The following is a 15,198-nucleotide window of genomic DNA, read 5'->3' as shown; positions in this document are numbered from 1 at the left end:
ATGGCAACACAACTTGCATATGTTATCATTTGCACAACATTGTTGAACTCATTTTGAACAATTTACCTGTTGGCCAAAGTCTGAACTTCAGACCTCTTTTCTTTATAGATGGTTTTGTAGCCTTGAATGAAGGATAAATAAGACTTGGGTGTGACATGGGTGGAGCGTCGGTATCTAAATTCAAACAAATTGGGTTACATTAATACTGCAACATGCTAAATATTATGACAATCATCATGCGTTGCAGACACACATAAAACAATCTTCACATATATGCATATAATCTTCAAACACACATATATATATATACATATATATTAGGGGTGCAACGATATTCGTATCGATATTGAACCGTTCGATACAGTGCTTTCGGTTCGGTACGCATATGTATCGAACAATACAACATTTGTAATTTATTTTATCAACTTTCCTTCTGACAATGCTGTCTGTGTGGAGCGCTCAGTGAATCTGCGTTCGACTACTCTGCCTAGGCTGCACTGTCGAGCGCAGATCCACTGAGCGCTCCACACAGACAGCATTGTCAGAAGGAAGAGCGCAGGGCAAGCTAGCGAGACAGAAGTTAAGCTCTCCTTGCAACATGGCAAATTGAACCTCCCCCACCCTCATTCAGATCTGGCGTTTGGAATTATTTTGGTTTTCATGTGACGTATGACCCTGAAGGTAAGCGCGTCATGGACTAAAGTAAAACAGTATGTTGGATGTGCCACGCAATGCTCAATTACATGGGTGGGAGCTAGTGTGTTAGCGCAGTTAGTTCGTTAACGTGTTGGCCGTCTAGCCCCATGCACGGGGCTATCAGGGGTAGCTCGTTAACGGAGATTTGCCGTGTTGTGGCGTTAAGGTCATTTTAACGAGATTAACCTGAAAGCACTAGTGGAAACACAACGAATATGACTGCACATTTACGCCGACATCATCCTAGTGCAAAGACAAAAACAACAAGCATGCTACTAACTTTAGCCGAGTCATTTAGACAGCTGTTAGCACATGATTCTCCTTATGCTGCTGAGAATATAGCCCAGAAGAAGCGGATAGCATAGCTTTTATTTTGGAAAGAGGCATTTCTCTGTAATAAACTCTCTTTTCCAAAGATGAGTGATTCCTCAATCAGATACAGGGCTCGCAAAATCGCTAGCCCGACGTCCTGGGGCTAGCGATTTTTTTCAGACGGGCTACCCTGCCCGTCGGGCTATTGTAGGAAGGAAAAATATATGTCAATGCTTTTGCATTCTTTCAGAAATGTAGCTGGGTAATTATGTCATTGGCATCGGTGAGCCACTGTCAATATGTGACATATTGAAATCGCGTTTGAATTTGCGCTTGTTTTTTTGCTTTCACTTTGCAATCTTGCGAACTGTGTATAGAGAGCGACAGCACTGATCTGTGAGTGATGATAATTTGTGCACCAATTCCTCTGACATCGTCTTATTAATCGTTAGCTTACTATGCAAACATGACAAGTGAAATCTCCCGCAGCTTAAACATGTGAGAGGTTGATCGCGCAGAGAATCGCTGAGCGTTATGTGAGTGTGTGTGTAAAAGCATTTCAGTTCTGCTGAGCCAAATAAGACAGGTCGGGGTGAAGAAGTGACAGCCAAAGAAAAGCTTACCACAAAACGGAGAAGTTATGACAAATGAGACTATAAGGCAAAAAGAAAGTGCAGCTTTATGGTTTCATGGACAAAATAATTTCTGTGGCTGCAATATGACGAGCTAAATAACCAGGGCTGCACATAAGTGGTCCGCAGGTGCGCATTCGCTGTCAAAATAAAAAACACGCACAAGGGTTAGGGTTAAATTTAAAAACTGTACTTTTGAGTTAAAATATATATTTATAATTTTAATAAATGACAAATTAAAAAGGCATGAACATTTTTTTTGTATCGAAAAAACATCGAACCGTGACACCAAAGTATCGAACCGAACCGTGAATTTTGTGTATCGTTGCACCCCTAATATGTACTGTACCTCTGGAAGTAGTCCACACATTTCTCCGCTACACCATCCTGGAAGGAGCCCATGCACTGAACTACCTCACATTTAACCTGGGCTGAGCAGTCTATGTCATAAACAGACAGGAAGTGCTCTGAAACTGAAGGACAGGAAGAAACGAGACAGGACATTATTAACTGAAGAAAAACCTCAGAGAGCGCAAAGAAAGTCGATATCTTGTATTCATATAACAGCATCCACTTTGAAATAAACAGAGTATAACATGTACCGCATACATTTTTGAAAAGAAATGCGAGCACCAGACAGGTCACATTTGTGAAAATAAAACTGTGTGTTAAAAATACCTGCAACCAGTGCATCTTTGGGCCAGCGGCTGAACCAGTCCATGGTGCAACCAGAGATCAGCGCCGGAAACTTCAACGCTCGGTTCCGGAACTTCTCCCCAACAGGGGAAAAGCACAGAATGACGTGGAGATTATGTCGAACTCGTGACATGAAGTAATCGTACAGGTTTCCGTTGGTTGGAGGTCGCCGGGGAAACTCTCGCTTCATGACAGGGATGAGATCATTGAGGATATCATCTATTTCGTCACGGGCAAACAAGTTGGACACCTGAAGGCAGAAACATGCAGTTGTGTCTCTGATATCACAATACTGACGGACCTAACCATAGTTCGCTCGTTTAACACTTTTCTTAATTTCGGCTGTCGTCTCTTACAACTCATGGCCGCAGCGTTTTTTAGCTGATGAGCTGATGGAGCTCCGATGTGTCTCATCCTCCCCTGCAGCCATTCCCAAGCCACACCCCGCCACAATCCATGTACCTGTACTGCTGTGTATTTTAAAGCTCAAACATTTCTACTCCGATAATAGTGCCAACCAAATCTTTTACAGAGTAATTTTTCAATCTGATCTGATCAAAGATTTCCCATACAGAGATCTAGCAGTTGCAGCTTTTAAATGCAGTGATTAGCACTGTCACCTCACAGGAAGGCTGTGGGTGCAAACCTTGGACGTTCTCTTCAAATACAATGGCTTCCTCCCACAGTCCAAAGACATGAATGTTAGAAACATTCATGTATTTCCCTACACAATACTGTGTTTTATTGACCATTTTTTAACATTATTTTAATTGGATCTTCTTCTTCCTCACACTTCACAATAGTTGTCACTTCTTCTTACCTCAACCTCTTTCCTTAGCAATTTCAGTAGAAGTGTATATTGGTTGGCTGATGAACTAAATGTATGTGACTGCTGGCAAAAAATCTTGAAATGGTGAGTTTTAAAACAGCTTGCTGGGTGGGTACAAGTTTAACCAAGTGGATGAAGGTACGAGATTCACTGTTTAAATGTTTTAAGCTGAGTCATTTCTCCAAATCCCCAGTTTCCATTAGAGAGAACATGTAACTCAGATTTAAGAAAGTGAAACAGTGTCATGGGGGACTATGTGGTGTTGTGGTAAGTGTCCCTAACCATCTGTTACTCTCACAAAAAAACAATATCACGATAACAGCTTGCTTTTCCTTTTTGTTTCTCATCTCTGTCACTTTCTCTCACACACAAACATCCTAATACTACTGCAACACAAACTCCCTCCTACAACCAAACACAAACATAACCTACAAACCTCTCACCTACACACAAACAATAAAAAAACAACAACAATATCGTTCTACCCAGGTCACCACTTAAATTTACCCCACCTGGTAATGCAGCTGCTGCTTAAACTGTTATCAAGCCATGGAGGCAGAAGAAAAGGTGACATGGGAGCAGGGGGGAAAGGCCAAAGATGAGGAGGAAAGGAAACAATAATACTATTATCAGGCAGACAGCGAAATAGAACATGCAGACACGTTTACATACACGAGATTAGAAAAGAGGAAGTGCCGGTTGAAAATGTAAAGAAAAGAAGACAAAAAGATGGGAAAATAAATAATTGAAAGAAGGGAAAACAAGTGGGAAACTAACAGGGAAAAAGCAACTGCATGGCTCTTATCATGGTGTTCCCATAGTGTTAAATGTCAAATCCAATGATATCCACTGACTTCGAACAGTGTAAGAGCTTCAGCTTGGTGAGTGCTGGTAAACCTCACTGGAAGCTTAATACTTGTCACATGAATTGATCTGACTTCTGACCTCTTTTATTAAGTGACTTCCCGAATAACAAAATGTAAATATACGGAGTTCAAAATAAGGGCTTTGAAAGTTGTCTAAATATCCCGTGGTGGCAAAAATTCATACAACCCCTCCCAACTGTGTAAACAAACATGGAGAGGAGGAGAAAAGATGAGAAGGAAAGGGAAGAGAAAATATAACCATCGAGTAGAGAGAAGACAGTAAGAAATGTGCATAAGAACTAGCGGGGAAAAAATCAAAGGGCAGGACAAAGATGAAAACAAAATTCTGGGAGTGGAGAAAGAGTCTTTCAGCAGATGTAATGAAGAATGCTGTAGTACACAGAGGTGTACTTGTATGTGATTGTCCATTATAGTTTCATTTCATTACAAATATCAAAGAGAAAATAACTGCAACTCGGTCATAATGGTGAGGAAAATACACTTTTAAAATTGCACTGAACTGATACGACTCGTGCTCTCTTAAGATTGCATTCATGAAATGTTTACTGCACTCAAAGAGGAATGCAGTGCTAAAACAAAATGTTGTCTTCTAACATGCTTCTTTATCCTGCTCTTTTCCTTATCTTCTCACACAGGCCTCAAAGGTTTTTCATGTTAAAATAGAGTCCTTTCTCCCAAATGTCACCAAGTAATTGCTTGTTGAGGACTATTGGGATTCTCTTTAATATTTTAAGGGTTTGACCTCACAATTTGAAGCACTTTGAGTAGACTTGTGTTGTAAATTGATGATTTTTAAACAAAACTAAATTAAGCTGACTTGAAGTGAATATACACAGCTATCTGAGTGAGTACAACAGTTTGTAGGTTTTCCAAAACTATGTGTGACTGTTAAATAGCTGGTGCCAGTGCTTTCATAAAAAGATAATATGTGAATCAGACAATTATAGTTGTGCCAAAGAATTCATAAATTGTACAGTTTTCTAATAAACACCACCTCTAAGTCCACCTCTCCAGTAACTATAAAGCAATTCAAAGGCAAATTACAAAAATATAAATATAAAATGCATGCAATATAAAACATTAAGTTTGTAAAGCATGCAAAGAAAAGCTGCAGAACAAAGACACCAATGGATTGAAAACTTGCTTAAGGAAGCACCAAGTAGCTTTCTGTACTGTAGTGCCTTACAGACCAATTACAGTAACATTATCTAATATAAAATATCAGTATGAGTCATTCAGATGGACTATCAGACAATGAGACTCCAACCTCTTACTTAAACTTGGAACCATATATTTTTCAACACCAACACTAACTGAGCTCTGTAAACAGTTTTATAAACAGTTAAAGTTTTATGGCAGGCTTACATTTCAGACTTTATGATATAATTTTAGGGGATGAACACAAAACTTGCATTAAGTGTTGAGGAATTTTAGCCATTTAGCAGAAAAGTCAATGAAAAGTCAGTCAGTCTTTGTCCAAACCCATCTAGAAAAGCAAGAGTAGCTTTGGAAAAAACATTTTAGAGAATATATAACTATGGTAAACCTGTATAATAAAGACAGGAAATAAAAGGTATGGATAACATTTTGAATGCCTTATGAACAGAGACTGAAGTGGCCCAGAATAATCTAAAAGGCCATTTCAGCACCTTCAGCTAATGAGCAATAAAATTTAACAGAATGCGCATTGGTGTCGCTTCCAGTGACGGCATGATACGGCTCAGTACATAATAAGAATAATTACATTTTCTGCTTAAGCTCTCAGCACATTCCATATTTCATTCTTGACCCTGTGATGGCTTTATGGTGCTGATATTATTAAAGTTACTAGCGCTAGCTAGAGGCTGTACTTTAGCCTGTTGTGCTACAGAACAGGAGTTTGAATAAATAGAGTAACTCGTTTTGTTTTGTCTTTTTTTTTTTTTTAAATAAAGGTGGGTAATTTCGAGTAACTTTTCACATAATTCAACAAATATCAGAAAACACACAAACTATGTCTGCGCATTTTGCCCCAAAATTCATTTTAGAGTTTTTAAATCAGACATGATGAGTTGCTGACTTGTGTTTTTGGTGAAACATCTTGCAAAACAAACTGAAGTATTCTCCTTTATATTATTCAAAAGTTCCATATAAATACTGCACTAGGCAGTTTGGTACAGTTTAGTGCAGGCTATGCCAGTTACTTTCAAACACTGTGTTGAAGTTAATAGTGACACACTAAGTTGGACTGGTACGGAGCAAGCTGTAGTGTTCATGGTCAATATTAGGCTGCGTCAAGTGTAGCATACATGAATTTCTATTTAAGAAGATGATGAAGATTAGATTCATCTCCCCAAATTCCATCTTTTATACTACCTTTAAAATATCTTGGGGTTAGAAATCGGCCATATAGCTTGTGAAACATGTGCTTATATCTTGTTGACTTCACTTAGCTAAATCCACAAAGAGAAATGGATATCATGGTAGCAACATCACATGGCAGCTTATCAAATAAGACTCTACTAGTGGCTCAAAACAAGTTAGAATGCAACTTATATCTAAGTAACTGTTTCCCCAAGCTATAACTCCTGATTACAAACCATAGGATATACTGTAATATCACCTGAAAAACAACAACAGAGCCAATGCAGTCCATGCTCATGCACAGCACTGGATCACTACTGTCTATTAATGATATAAAAGAAGTAGAAACAACCAGATGCCTTTTTAAAGATACCTTAACCTCTCATTGATTATTTAATTTAAAACTATACAACTTTCAAACACTGCACACTGCATATTCTCTTGTTGTTCTGGTCTCACAGCCTTAACTGTGACCCACATTAAGTAGAGGATTACATTACTATGAATACGGATTATTTGGAATCTTTTCTCCTTGTGTGTGCTGCTGACCTCTCCAGATGACAGCACATTATTCATGTACTCCAAGAAGGACTCGTCTTTTATTTCGTTGTCAGTAAAGATGAAGCTGATGCCTTTTCCATGCTGGCCAGCTGTTCTGTACAAACTCTTCAGGTCATCCATCAGGTTGGATGTATTGTATGAGCTGGAAAAGAAAAGCATAAAATAAATATGCACACCCTTTCTTCACTAATAACTAATTTTACAGCTTCTAAAAATCATCCATACGTAGTTAAATGCAATCAAAAAGTGCAGCAGCAGAAAACTAGATCGCACAAAAACTTTAATTCATCTATTTATGTGCCAATTTGCATGAAATTTCTCATGAGATTGAAGCTCAAACTACATTTATTGGTGAGAGCGGTTTAAAAAAAAAGTGTCGGCACCCCAGTTTGAGGCTTGGACGATGAAAGTGAAGCACATCTTAGCTTGAAAGTTCACCTGCTTTAGTGTGTGAATGTCAAATTTATTGAATTATAAAGAGGCAGATGAAAAATAAGTTAGAGGGAAAATGGAAGAAGCTGCAAATTGGAGATATTAACTGCATAAACAACATGAGAGAGAAACCACAGATTACTTTCATCTGGTTCTTTAATGATTATCAGTGAGATGAGATACTCCATCCTGTAGTTAATAAGAAATTATAACAACAGCCCTAAGTGGCTGGGAGTTACGCTGTGACTGCCAGACTAGATACGCATTGCTGGTTATTAAAAATAAACACACCTGTTCCCAACTCAACCCAGCAAAAGTGATGAGTTGACCAGTTTGTAAAAGAAGAAATAATATTTGAGGACAAAATAATGGCAGTTTGAGAACAATGAAGCTAGTTAAGCAAGATACAGGTAAAGAGTAACCTCTCCACTCAAGGGAGAAAAGCTGCTTAAGTGAAAAGTAACATTGTGTCAGCCATAAGGATAAAGAGCCCGGACACAGACAGCATGACTACTAGCCACTCAGGGCTGCTGTGATGATAGAAATGCTTCTTTATATGCAGTCTAGTGTGCTTCTAAGAATCCACTGCAGCATATATACCAAAATAAATGCTTTTAAAAAATCTCTAGTAGGAATAATAGTGTTAGGATAACAAAGTTTAAAAGAAATTGTGTACATTAAAGCAACAAGAAAGTCTAAGTTACTGTACAGACAGAGGGAGAGAAAGAGAGTAAATTGGGTTTGCATGAAATAAGAGAACTATCTGTACTGGATGTGCATCTGAAAATCAGTTTTATGTGTGTATCAGAGAGAGCAGATGAAAAAGAAGGAAGGGGACACACAATAGAGGTATCCGTTTTCACCAGGGATAGCTGTGAAGCTAAGAGGACAAACATGTGGTTCATTAATATTAATAGGAAACATTAAAATCTGTTTGGCGAACAAACCGGTGGAAAGTGTGACAATAAATGAATGTAGGGACTGAAGGAGGAAACTACTTGACAGGTTTGGAAGCACGAGTTAGTGATGGTGAGTTAGTATGTTAGTGAAGCCAGAGCTTCTGAGATATCATATAATTAGTATGATATCTGTACCTCTAATGAGAATATACTAGCTGCTGGGCCTGAGAGCTGATAATGCAGAATGTTTCTCATCAGTGACAAAGGTTCTGAGTTTAATGGTTTGATTATAGATGATTATATGATTAATGATTAGATTATAACTAAATCTAACGATTATAAAACAACTTTAGTTTGACATGTTTTGTGAAGGAATTACTCAGAAAAGGAAATCTGACAATGAAAGGTGTTACTACCACTCCACAATCCAATCCTTAGGAGGTTTACAACTTACACCACCCTACCTACATCATTAATAATATTAATATTAATTTTTGCCAGCACACTACCGTGTGAGCGTGATCTGGAAGATCTTGTATCCAGCTATGAACGAGGCCAATCTGGTCAGGCTCTGTTTGCCAGAACCCCCAACCCCCACCAGCAGGGCATTACCTCCCGGTGTTCGGATTATCCTCGACACCTACAAATACACACAGAGCTAGAGTCAAATAAGCATGTTTAGATTTGCAGTAAGTTGTAGGCAACAAAAGAAAATAGCAAGCAAAGTAGGAATACATTAAAAAGATAAAGTAGGAATCTGTGTCTGAGTGCAAATGTCTGGGAGTGAGCAACTGTTTGTGAACGCTCCACAATTTATACTCCTTGAAGTAAAACTGTTAGGATATTCCTTGGGCTTTAAGGTGGTCTGAAAACATTAATGGAGGACTTTGAAATGTAAAAACCCTGACTGATGAAAACGTTAGGAAGTGTAGATTATTTTGGTTGGCACAAACACGACAAAAAACTCTTTAGAGTACCTTGACCAAATGTATCATAGCATCCTGAAAGAAGACCATATCCATGCCAGTACCCCTAATACTTTCATTGTAATGGCTTAGGAACATGTTCAGACGGTCCTTTAAAGCCTCAAATGATTCAATAGGCTCGTACACTTTGGGCAAATCAAAGTCTGAGTCTTCTGGTTCTTCCCCTGTGAGGAAAAAAATGAAAGCAGGTCACAAAACTGAGAAAATCTCTTAAATATATATATATTTCAATATAGTCAGACTCAGTAGTACCTGTGGCCTCAGGGGCATCTCGCAAGAAGTCAACAAAATATCTTTCTGCTACATAGTCCACCATATTCTTGTGCTCTTCACCAAGATGTTCTTCCACCAGCTTTGCCAGAGCCTGGTCAAACCACTCCACATCATCAGGCATCGTGAATCGATCCGCTATCACACGCTTGCACTCATGTTTCCAAAGTGCCATCAACGTCTGGAAAATATATGTTACGTTATTTTTCTGTTAGACAGAAGGTAATTAGCTACATGGAATAAAGTAATAATAATAAGTAATAACAAAGTAATGACTGGTAATAGGTAAAAGCACTGGGGTAGCTTAGTTACTGCAAAACTGTATTACTAGTGTATTATTTGACTTAGGATTTTTAATGTGAAGTCAGACTGTCAGCCGATATTTTTAACCTAGTTATTTTTGACCTCAGCAAGCCTCCTGTGACAGCTCTTGCCACTCAGTTTCATACTGCTGCCACTTCCCCTGTTTGTCACTTACTCAGTCATGCATATTTGTCCTTGGAAAAATCCTGCATGTGTGACCAAAAAAAATGTTTCTCCAGTGGAAATCTCAACATGTTCTCAAGTTTTTCTTAACTACTTGTCATGTTAGAAATGAGGTAATTAAGCATGCAAAATACATCTCACCTGGACAGAGGTGACAACTTCAGCATTGGTGCTGAGCATGCCTTGCCAGATCCTGGAGAGATCCCTCAGGTTAAAGATGTAGTGGAACTTTGCAGGAGTCGGAAGCATCTTGACCTTAGTCAGCTGCCAGAGACGACGCGTGAGGGAAACCAAACGAGGTACAGTGCTCTGGACCTCCTCGCTAAAACCACGTCCTGTGTAAAAGTGGCCCTCACCGATCACGCCTGTGTCATAAAGTCGATGTTTAGAAAAGTTATATATTTTTTTCCAAAGTAAAGGATACAGTGTGTTTCGTGAAATCACTGTATGGTGGCATTTATTAGTACTTAGTTCATCCCTCTAACTTGCTGTGATATATATATGATTGGCAACTATATTACAAGCACACAACACCTACACAACTGTCTGGAAATGGTAAAATAAGAACAAATAAAATAATGTATGTCTCTCAGGACATACATTATACATTATGCCTTAGACCTTGTCATGTATGAACATGTAATGCGAAGTAATCCCCAAAATATAAATGACTGCAGAAAAATGACTTCTTGCAGTGTTTTACCCACCAAATATCTTGTCTATCGAAGCATTGGAGGGCAGCGTGCAGTTAAAGATTGAGAACTGCCTTTTCAGTCTCTGTGGTATGTCATTACGGCCCCCTCCAGGATGAATCATTGCTGCCAGGAACTGAACATCCACAATATTTGTGAACTCTCCAGGTTTTTCCAGATTGAAGAAACCATTCTGTTCCATCAGCTGCCTGACAATCTCATTAGTCACCTGTGATTGAAAGCAAGAAGCTTAAATCAAGAAAAGTTTTGTTTTTCATTTATTTATCATTAACCAGTATTATGAATGAAAAAACACCAGTAGAAATGTTATAATGACCTGGTCTCCCCACTCATTGATGACAGGCATGTTGATGTCATCTATAAAAATTGACATTTTCTTCCCAGCAGGCGGTCCATAAGTGGTCCCCATCCTCTTATCAACATAGCTCTCAACTGACCTCTAAAAAAAAGGAAAAAAGGGAGGGATGAGGCAAGAAAAAGTACAGCGAGATAAAGAAAGAGATCTTTTAATTTCAACTGAAATGTAATTCATCACAGATCATCAATATCACACATGTTCATATTCTTTAATGGCAAATGAACACAGTCATGGTGTTGGTTTTCATTATAGACCTGCTCTGTGCATAAGGCATTGCCAGGTTGGCAATGCCTTATACAACTGCCCCCTGCCTTGCATTGAAACGATTACTTTCTTCCTGTCTTTGGCTGTGTGACTGCTGTCTACTCTTACTACTTCAGCTGTATCTCATCACTCGATCGGTCCCTGAGTGTGCGCAGTAAGGAGCCTATAATATGCCTTGTTACTCAGCTGTATTCCGCCCTCTTTCCTAGTTTGTGTCTATTTTGGTTTCACTGTACTTTGCATCCATCCTTCATATCTTTTGTTTTTGGTTTTACTACTATTTGTATAAGCCTTCAGCTAATTCCTGTGTTTGATCTCTTGGTGTTACGTTCTGTTGCATCAGCTTTCATTTTTAAAGTTTGCTCTTTATTCTTGTTTACCTGCCTGTGGTGTTCTCCCCTCTTTAACTGAACGCTCCTTTTAAGTTAAAAATTCACAGAGTGACACACTTCTGTTTCTTCTAAATTAAGAGAAACGTAGGCAGGTGACCTGCTGCTTTACCTGGAACATTAGTGGTGTAGTAGCAGAAGAGAAGTTGAGACTCTTGCCTATGTGGGTCTCAGGGTCATACTTTGACATGTAGCTCTTGATGATAACAGTCTTGGCTGTTCCTTGCTCTCCAATTAGCAAAACAGCCTATAACAAACATATTTAGATTTGCCATCAGTCCAAATTATCCCAACTAACTTCCACGTTATAGGATAACATGAGAAGGACGACAGTAGAACAAGACCGCGAACAGTTAACTGTGTCCTCCAATGCAAGAGAGGCACGTCTACGGCATATTCTATGAGGAAAGATCAAAGGGAAAGTAAGAGCATATCCTCTGCGTCTGCTGAGCATAAACACATGATGCTGGTTTTGTAGTTACATTTAAATGTTTATCCAAAGTTTACTTCAGGTTGTCTCTCTGGAGAAAGTACATGACTCATTGTCAAAGTCTAAAAACAGATGAGACCTTCATAAATGTAAATATAACACATCAGAGCTGCTTTTCCACCATCCCTGGACTCGCACCAGTTTGCATACAGGGAGAACCGGTCAACCGAGGATGCGATCGCCACAGTGCTGCACACATTACTGAAGCACTTGGAACACAGGAACACCTATGCACGGCTCCTCTTTGTAGACTACAGCTCGGCTTTTAATACCATCCGGCCATACAAACTCCGTCCCAAACTCCACCAACTGGGACTTAACTCCTCTCTGTGCAACTGGATTGTGGACTTCCTCACTAACCGTAGACAGAGTGTCAGAGTGGGTAAGAACACCTCTTCCACCCTTGTGGTCAACACCGGTGCCCCTCAGGGGTGTGTTCTGAGCCCTCTGCTATACACTCTCTTCACCCATGACTGTATTTCCTCCTGCGCGTCCAATCTCATTGTTAAGTTTGCAGATGACACTACAGTGCTCGGACTTATATCCAACAATGATGAGACAAACTATAGGACAGAGGTGCAACAACTAGAGTCATGGTGCCACGACAATAACTTGGTCTTAAACACCAAAAAGACCAAGGAGATCATTGTAGATTTCCGGAAGAGGGGTCATAACAACCATCTGCCTCTCTTCAATGGCAGTGAGGCGGTGGAGAGGGTGAGCAGTTTTAAATTCTTGGGGGTAACTGTGACCGAGGACCTGTCCTGGGGCAACCATATCACCTCAGTTGTACGGAAGGCCCAACAGCGCCTCTACTACCTGAGGAGACTGCGGAGCGCACACATTCCCAGATCTCTGATGTTGAACTTCTACAACTGTGCCATCAGCAGCGTTCTGACGTATGGATTTCTAGTGTGGTTCCCCAGCTGCACCAAGGCCGATCAGCAAGCACTCCAGCGGGTGGTGAAAGAAGCTGGCAGAATTATTGGAACAAGTCTGCCAGAGATCAGTAACATCTTCCCCACTCGCTGTCTGAGGAGGGTGCACAGTATCCTGCGGGACCAACATCACCCTGCGCGCCACCTTTTCCATCTGCTGCCCTCAGGGAGAAGGTACAGGTCTATACAGGCCAGAACATCCAGACTGGCCAACAGCCTGTATCCACAGGCTGTGAGGCTCCTGAACTCTCTGCCCCCCTCTCACGGACAATAACCATATCCAACTTCTTAATAGCAATGAACTGGTCTGCATTGGTGCATCATATCTTTATTCTCTTCCCCCTCCTGCCCCCCCCCCCCCCCCCCCCCTCTTTCTTAAACAGATAACTATCATATCTGATATCATATCTCACAGTACAATAATATTGAATGGGTTGCACTGTTGTATTTTGTCATGTTTCTCAGGTCTTTGTCTGAATTTCTACGAACATTATTGCTAAGGATTGTCTTATTGCATTGGAGTCACACTGGGTTAAATATGTACACTTGGGTTTTAAGGGGTATTTATTATTTTCTTCTTTTTTTGGGGTTGTATGGAAGCCCCAAACGCAATTTCATTGTTCTTGACAATGACAATAAATAAATACTATAGAGGATTTAGAAAAGACACAAAACACTCAAGAACAGGAAGGTCAGATTAGACTTTGAAAACAGAAAACAGCTAAAAAGAGCCTTGCACAATTATCCAAAAACTAAAACTAAGATTGCTTGTGCCAGAATGATGGGAAAAGAAAAGTATGTGGAACATCATCACATTGTCTATCAAACATGGAGAAGGCAGTTTAACACTACGCGTTAAAGCATGCGCGTGTAGGCTGTCACTGGAAGCGGGTCACTAGTGTTTGCTGATGATGGAAATTACTCTAACTGGTAACCATACCTTGCCTTGCTTTGCAATAGTCTGGGTTAGGAAGTCTGTTCTAACGTTGTCCACATTGGGGACCAAAATTGAGCTGTACTCTGGTGTGAATTCAGATGGATAAATGTATTCCTCCACTCTGGTGTTCCAATGGACCCAATGACCTGGAAAAATATTTAATTTAATTTTAATAAGATAAAGCTTGTTGTAGAGATCAACACAAAATATGAAAAAAAAATTTTTTCAAAATAATATTAATCCAAGGATATTAATTTAGTTTATCACTAAAAATAATTTTATATACACATATGTACTTTCCATAAGTACAACATGAGACATAATGTCTCTGCCTACCCAGTAACTAAACAACGCCATCTGACTGAAAGTTAATGAAGCCATGCTTACCATCTGCTGTGACATAGTAGTCAAACATGGTGTCCTCACTGTCAGGAGGAATGTCTGGCAAGTTTAGATGAATACTCTTGTTTCCTCTAAGCCAGATTTCCATCTTCCTCCGATCATCCAGTTCAAGTACGGCCCCAGCGCTCCACATTAGTGCAAAGACATAAAGCCGCTCCAAGAACTCTCTGGATAAATCGCCACACTGCTCCTGTAAATTGATATCCATTTTAAGATGAGGAAATTCAGGGATCATTAAAAGAACCCAAAAAGGAGATGAGCACTTCATAAGTTAGGCCAAGTCTATGAAACTGAACATACAAAATATATGGACAAAACTATGAGTCCCAGTCTGTATAATGGGTATAAATGTGCTTAAAAAGGTTTTGAAAACATAAATACAAGTTGGTCTCACTATAAATTTCCACTTCTACTTCAAGAGTCACTTATCAATGAAATATTCATTAGCTGCTGTTCGTGTGCATGTCCAGTGGATGGGAATACCTCACCTTAGGTGGTATGAGTCCCTGTAGCATGTTTATGCATTGCATGATTACAAAGGCCTCTAGCATGTCCATTTTGAACTCTAGTGACTGCACGCAGAAGCGGTAGAGCTCGGAGAAAGACGAAGAGAAGAGCTTTCTCAGTATCTCTGCCTCATGTGGGGACCGTTTCTTCAACCAGCCCTAGAAGCAGCAA

At 39.7% G+C, this 15,198-nt stretch overlaps 1 protein-coding gene across 1 annotated transcript in view; it reads right to left on the bottom strand.

Annotated features, from left to right (window-relative positions):
• The window catches only part of dnah5 (dynein, axonemal, heavy chain 5), a 109,328-nt gene that overhangs the window by 56,828 nt on the left and 37,302 nt on the right, over positions 1-15,198 (bottom strand). The window contains exons 49-62 of the mRNA XM_086310800.1: positions 15,009-15,185; positions 14,506-14,710; positions 14,122-14,264; positions 11,866-12,000; positions 11,059-11,181; positions 10,737-10,950; positions 10,171-10,394; positions 9,526-9,724; positions 9,265-9,437; positions 8,797-8,927; positions 6,945-7,098; positions 2,319-2,586; positions 1,990-2,113; positions 67-174 (exon numbers count right to left, since the gene is read on the bottom strand). Of these exons, the coding sequence (XP_086166926.1) occupies positions 67-174; positions 1,990-2,113; positions 2,319-2,586; positions 6,945-7,098; positions 8,797-8,927; positions 9,265-9,437; positions 9,526-9,724; positions 10,171-10,394; positions 10,737-10,950; positions 11,059-11,181; positions 11,866-12,000; positions 14,122-14,264; positions 14,506-14,710; positions 15,009-15,185 (2,378 nt within the window). The remainder of the gene's footprint in view (positions 1-66; positions 175-1,989; positions 2,114-2,318; positions 2,587-6,944; positions 7,099-8,796; positions 8,928-9,264; positions 9,438-9,525; positions 9,725-10,170; positions 10,395-10,736; positions 10,951-11,058; positions 11,182-11,865; positions 12,001-14,121; positions 14,265-14,505; positions 14,711-15,008; positions 15,186-15,198) is intronic.

The sequence above is a fragment of the Aulonocara sp. 'chitande type north' Nkhata Bay genome, linkage group LG11, assembly GCF_057382095.1.
Source record: "Aulonocara sp. 'chitande type north' Nkhata Bay isolate Kocher_YH1m ecotype deep benthic linkage group LG11, A_spYH_male_GT1.1, whole genome shotgun sequence".
NCBI lineage: Eukaryota > Metazoa > Chordata > Actinopteri > Cichliformes > Cichlidae > Aulonocara > Aulonocara sp. 'chitande type north' Nkhata Bay.
Note: the sequence above shows the minus strand (reverse complement) of the source record. Positions and strands in the feature narration are given on the sequence as shown.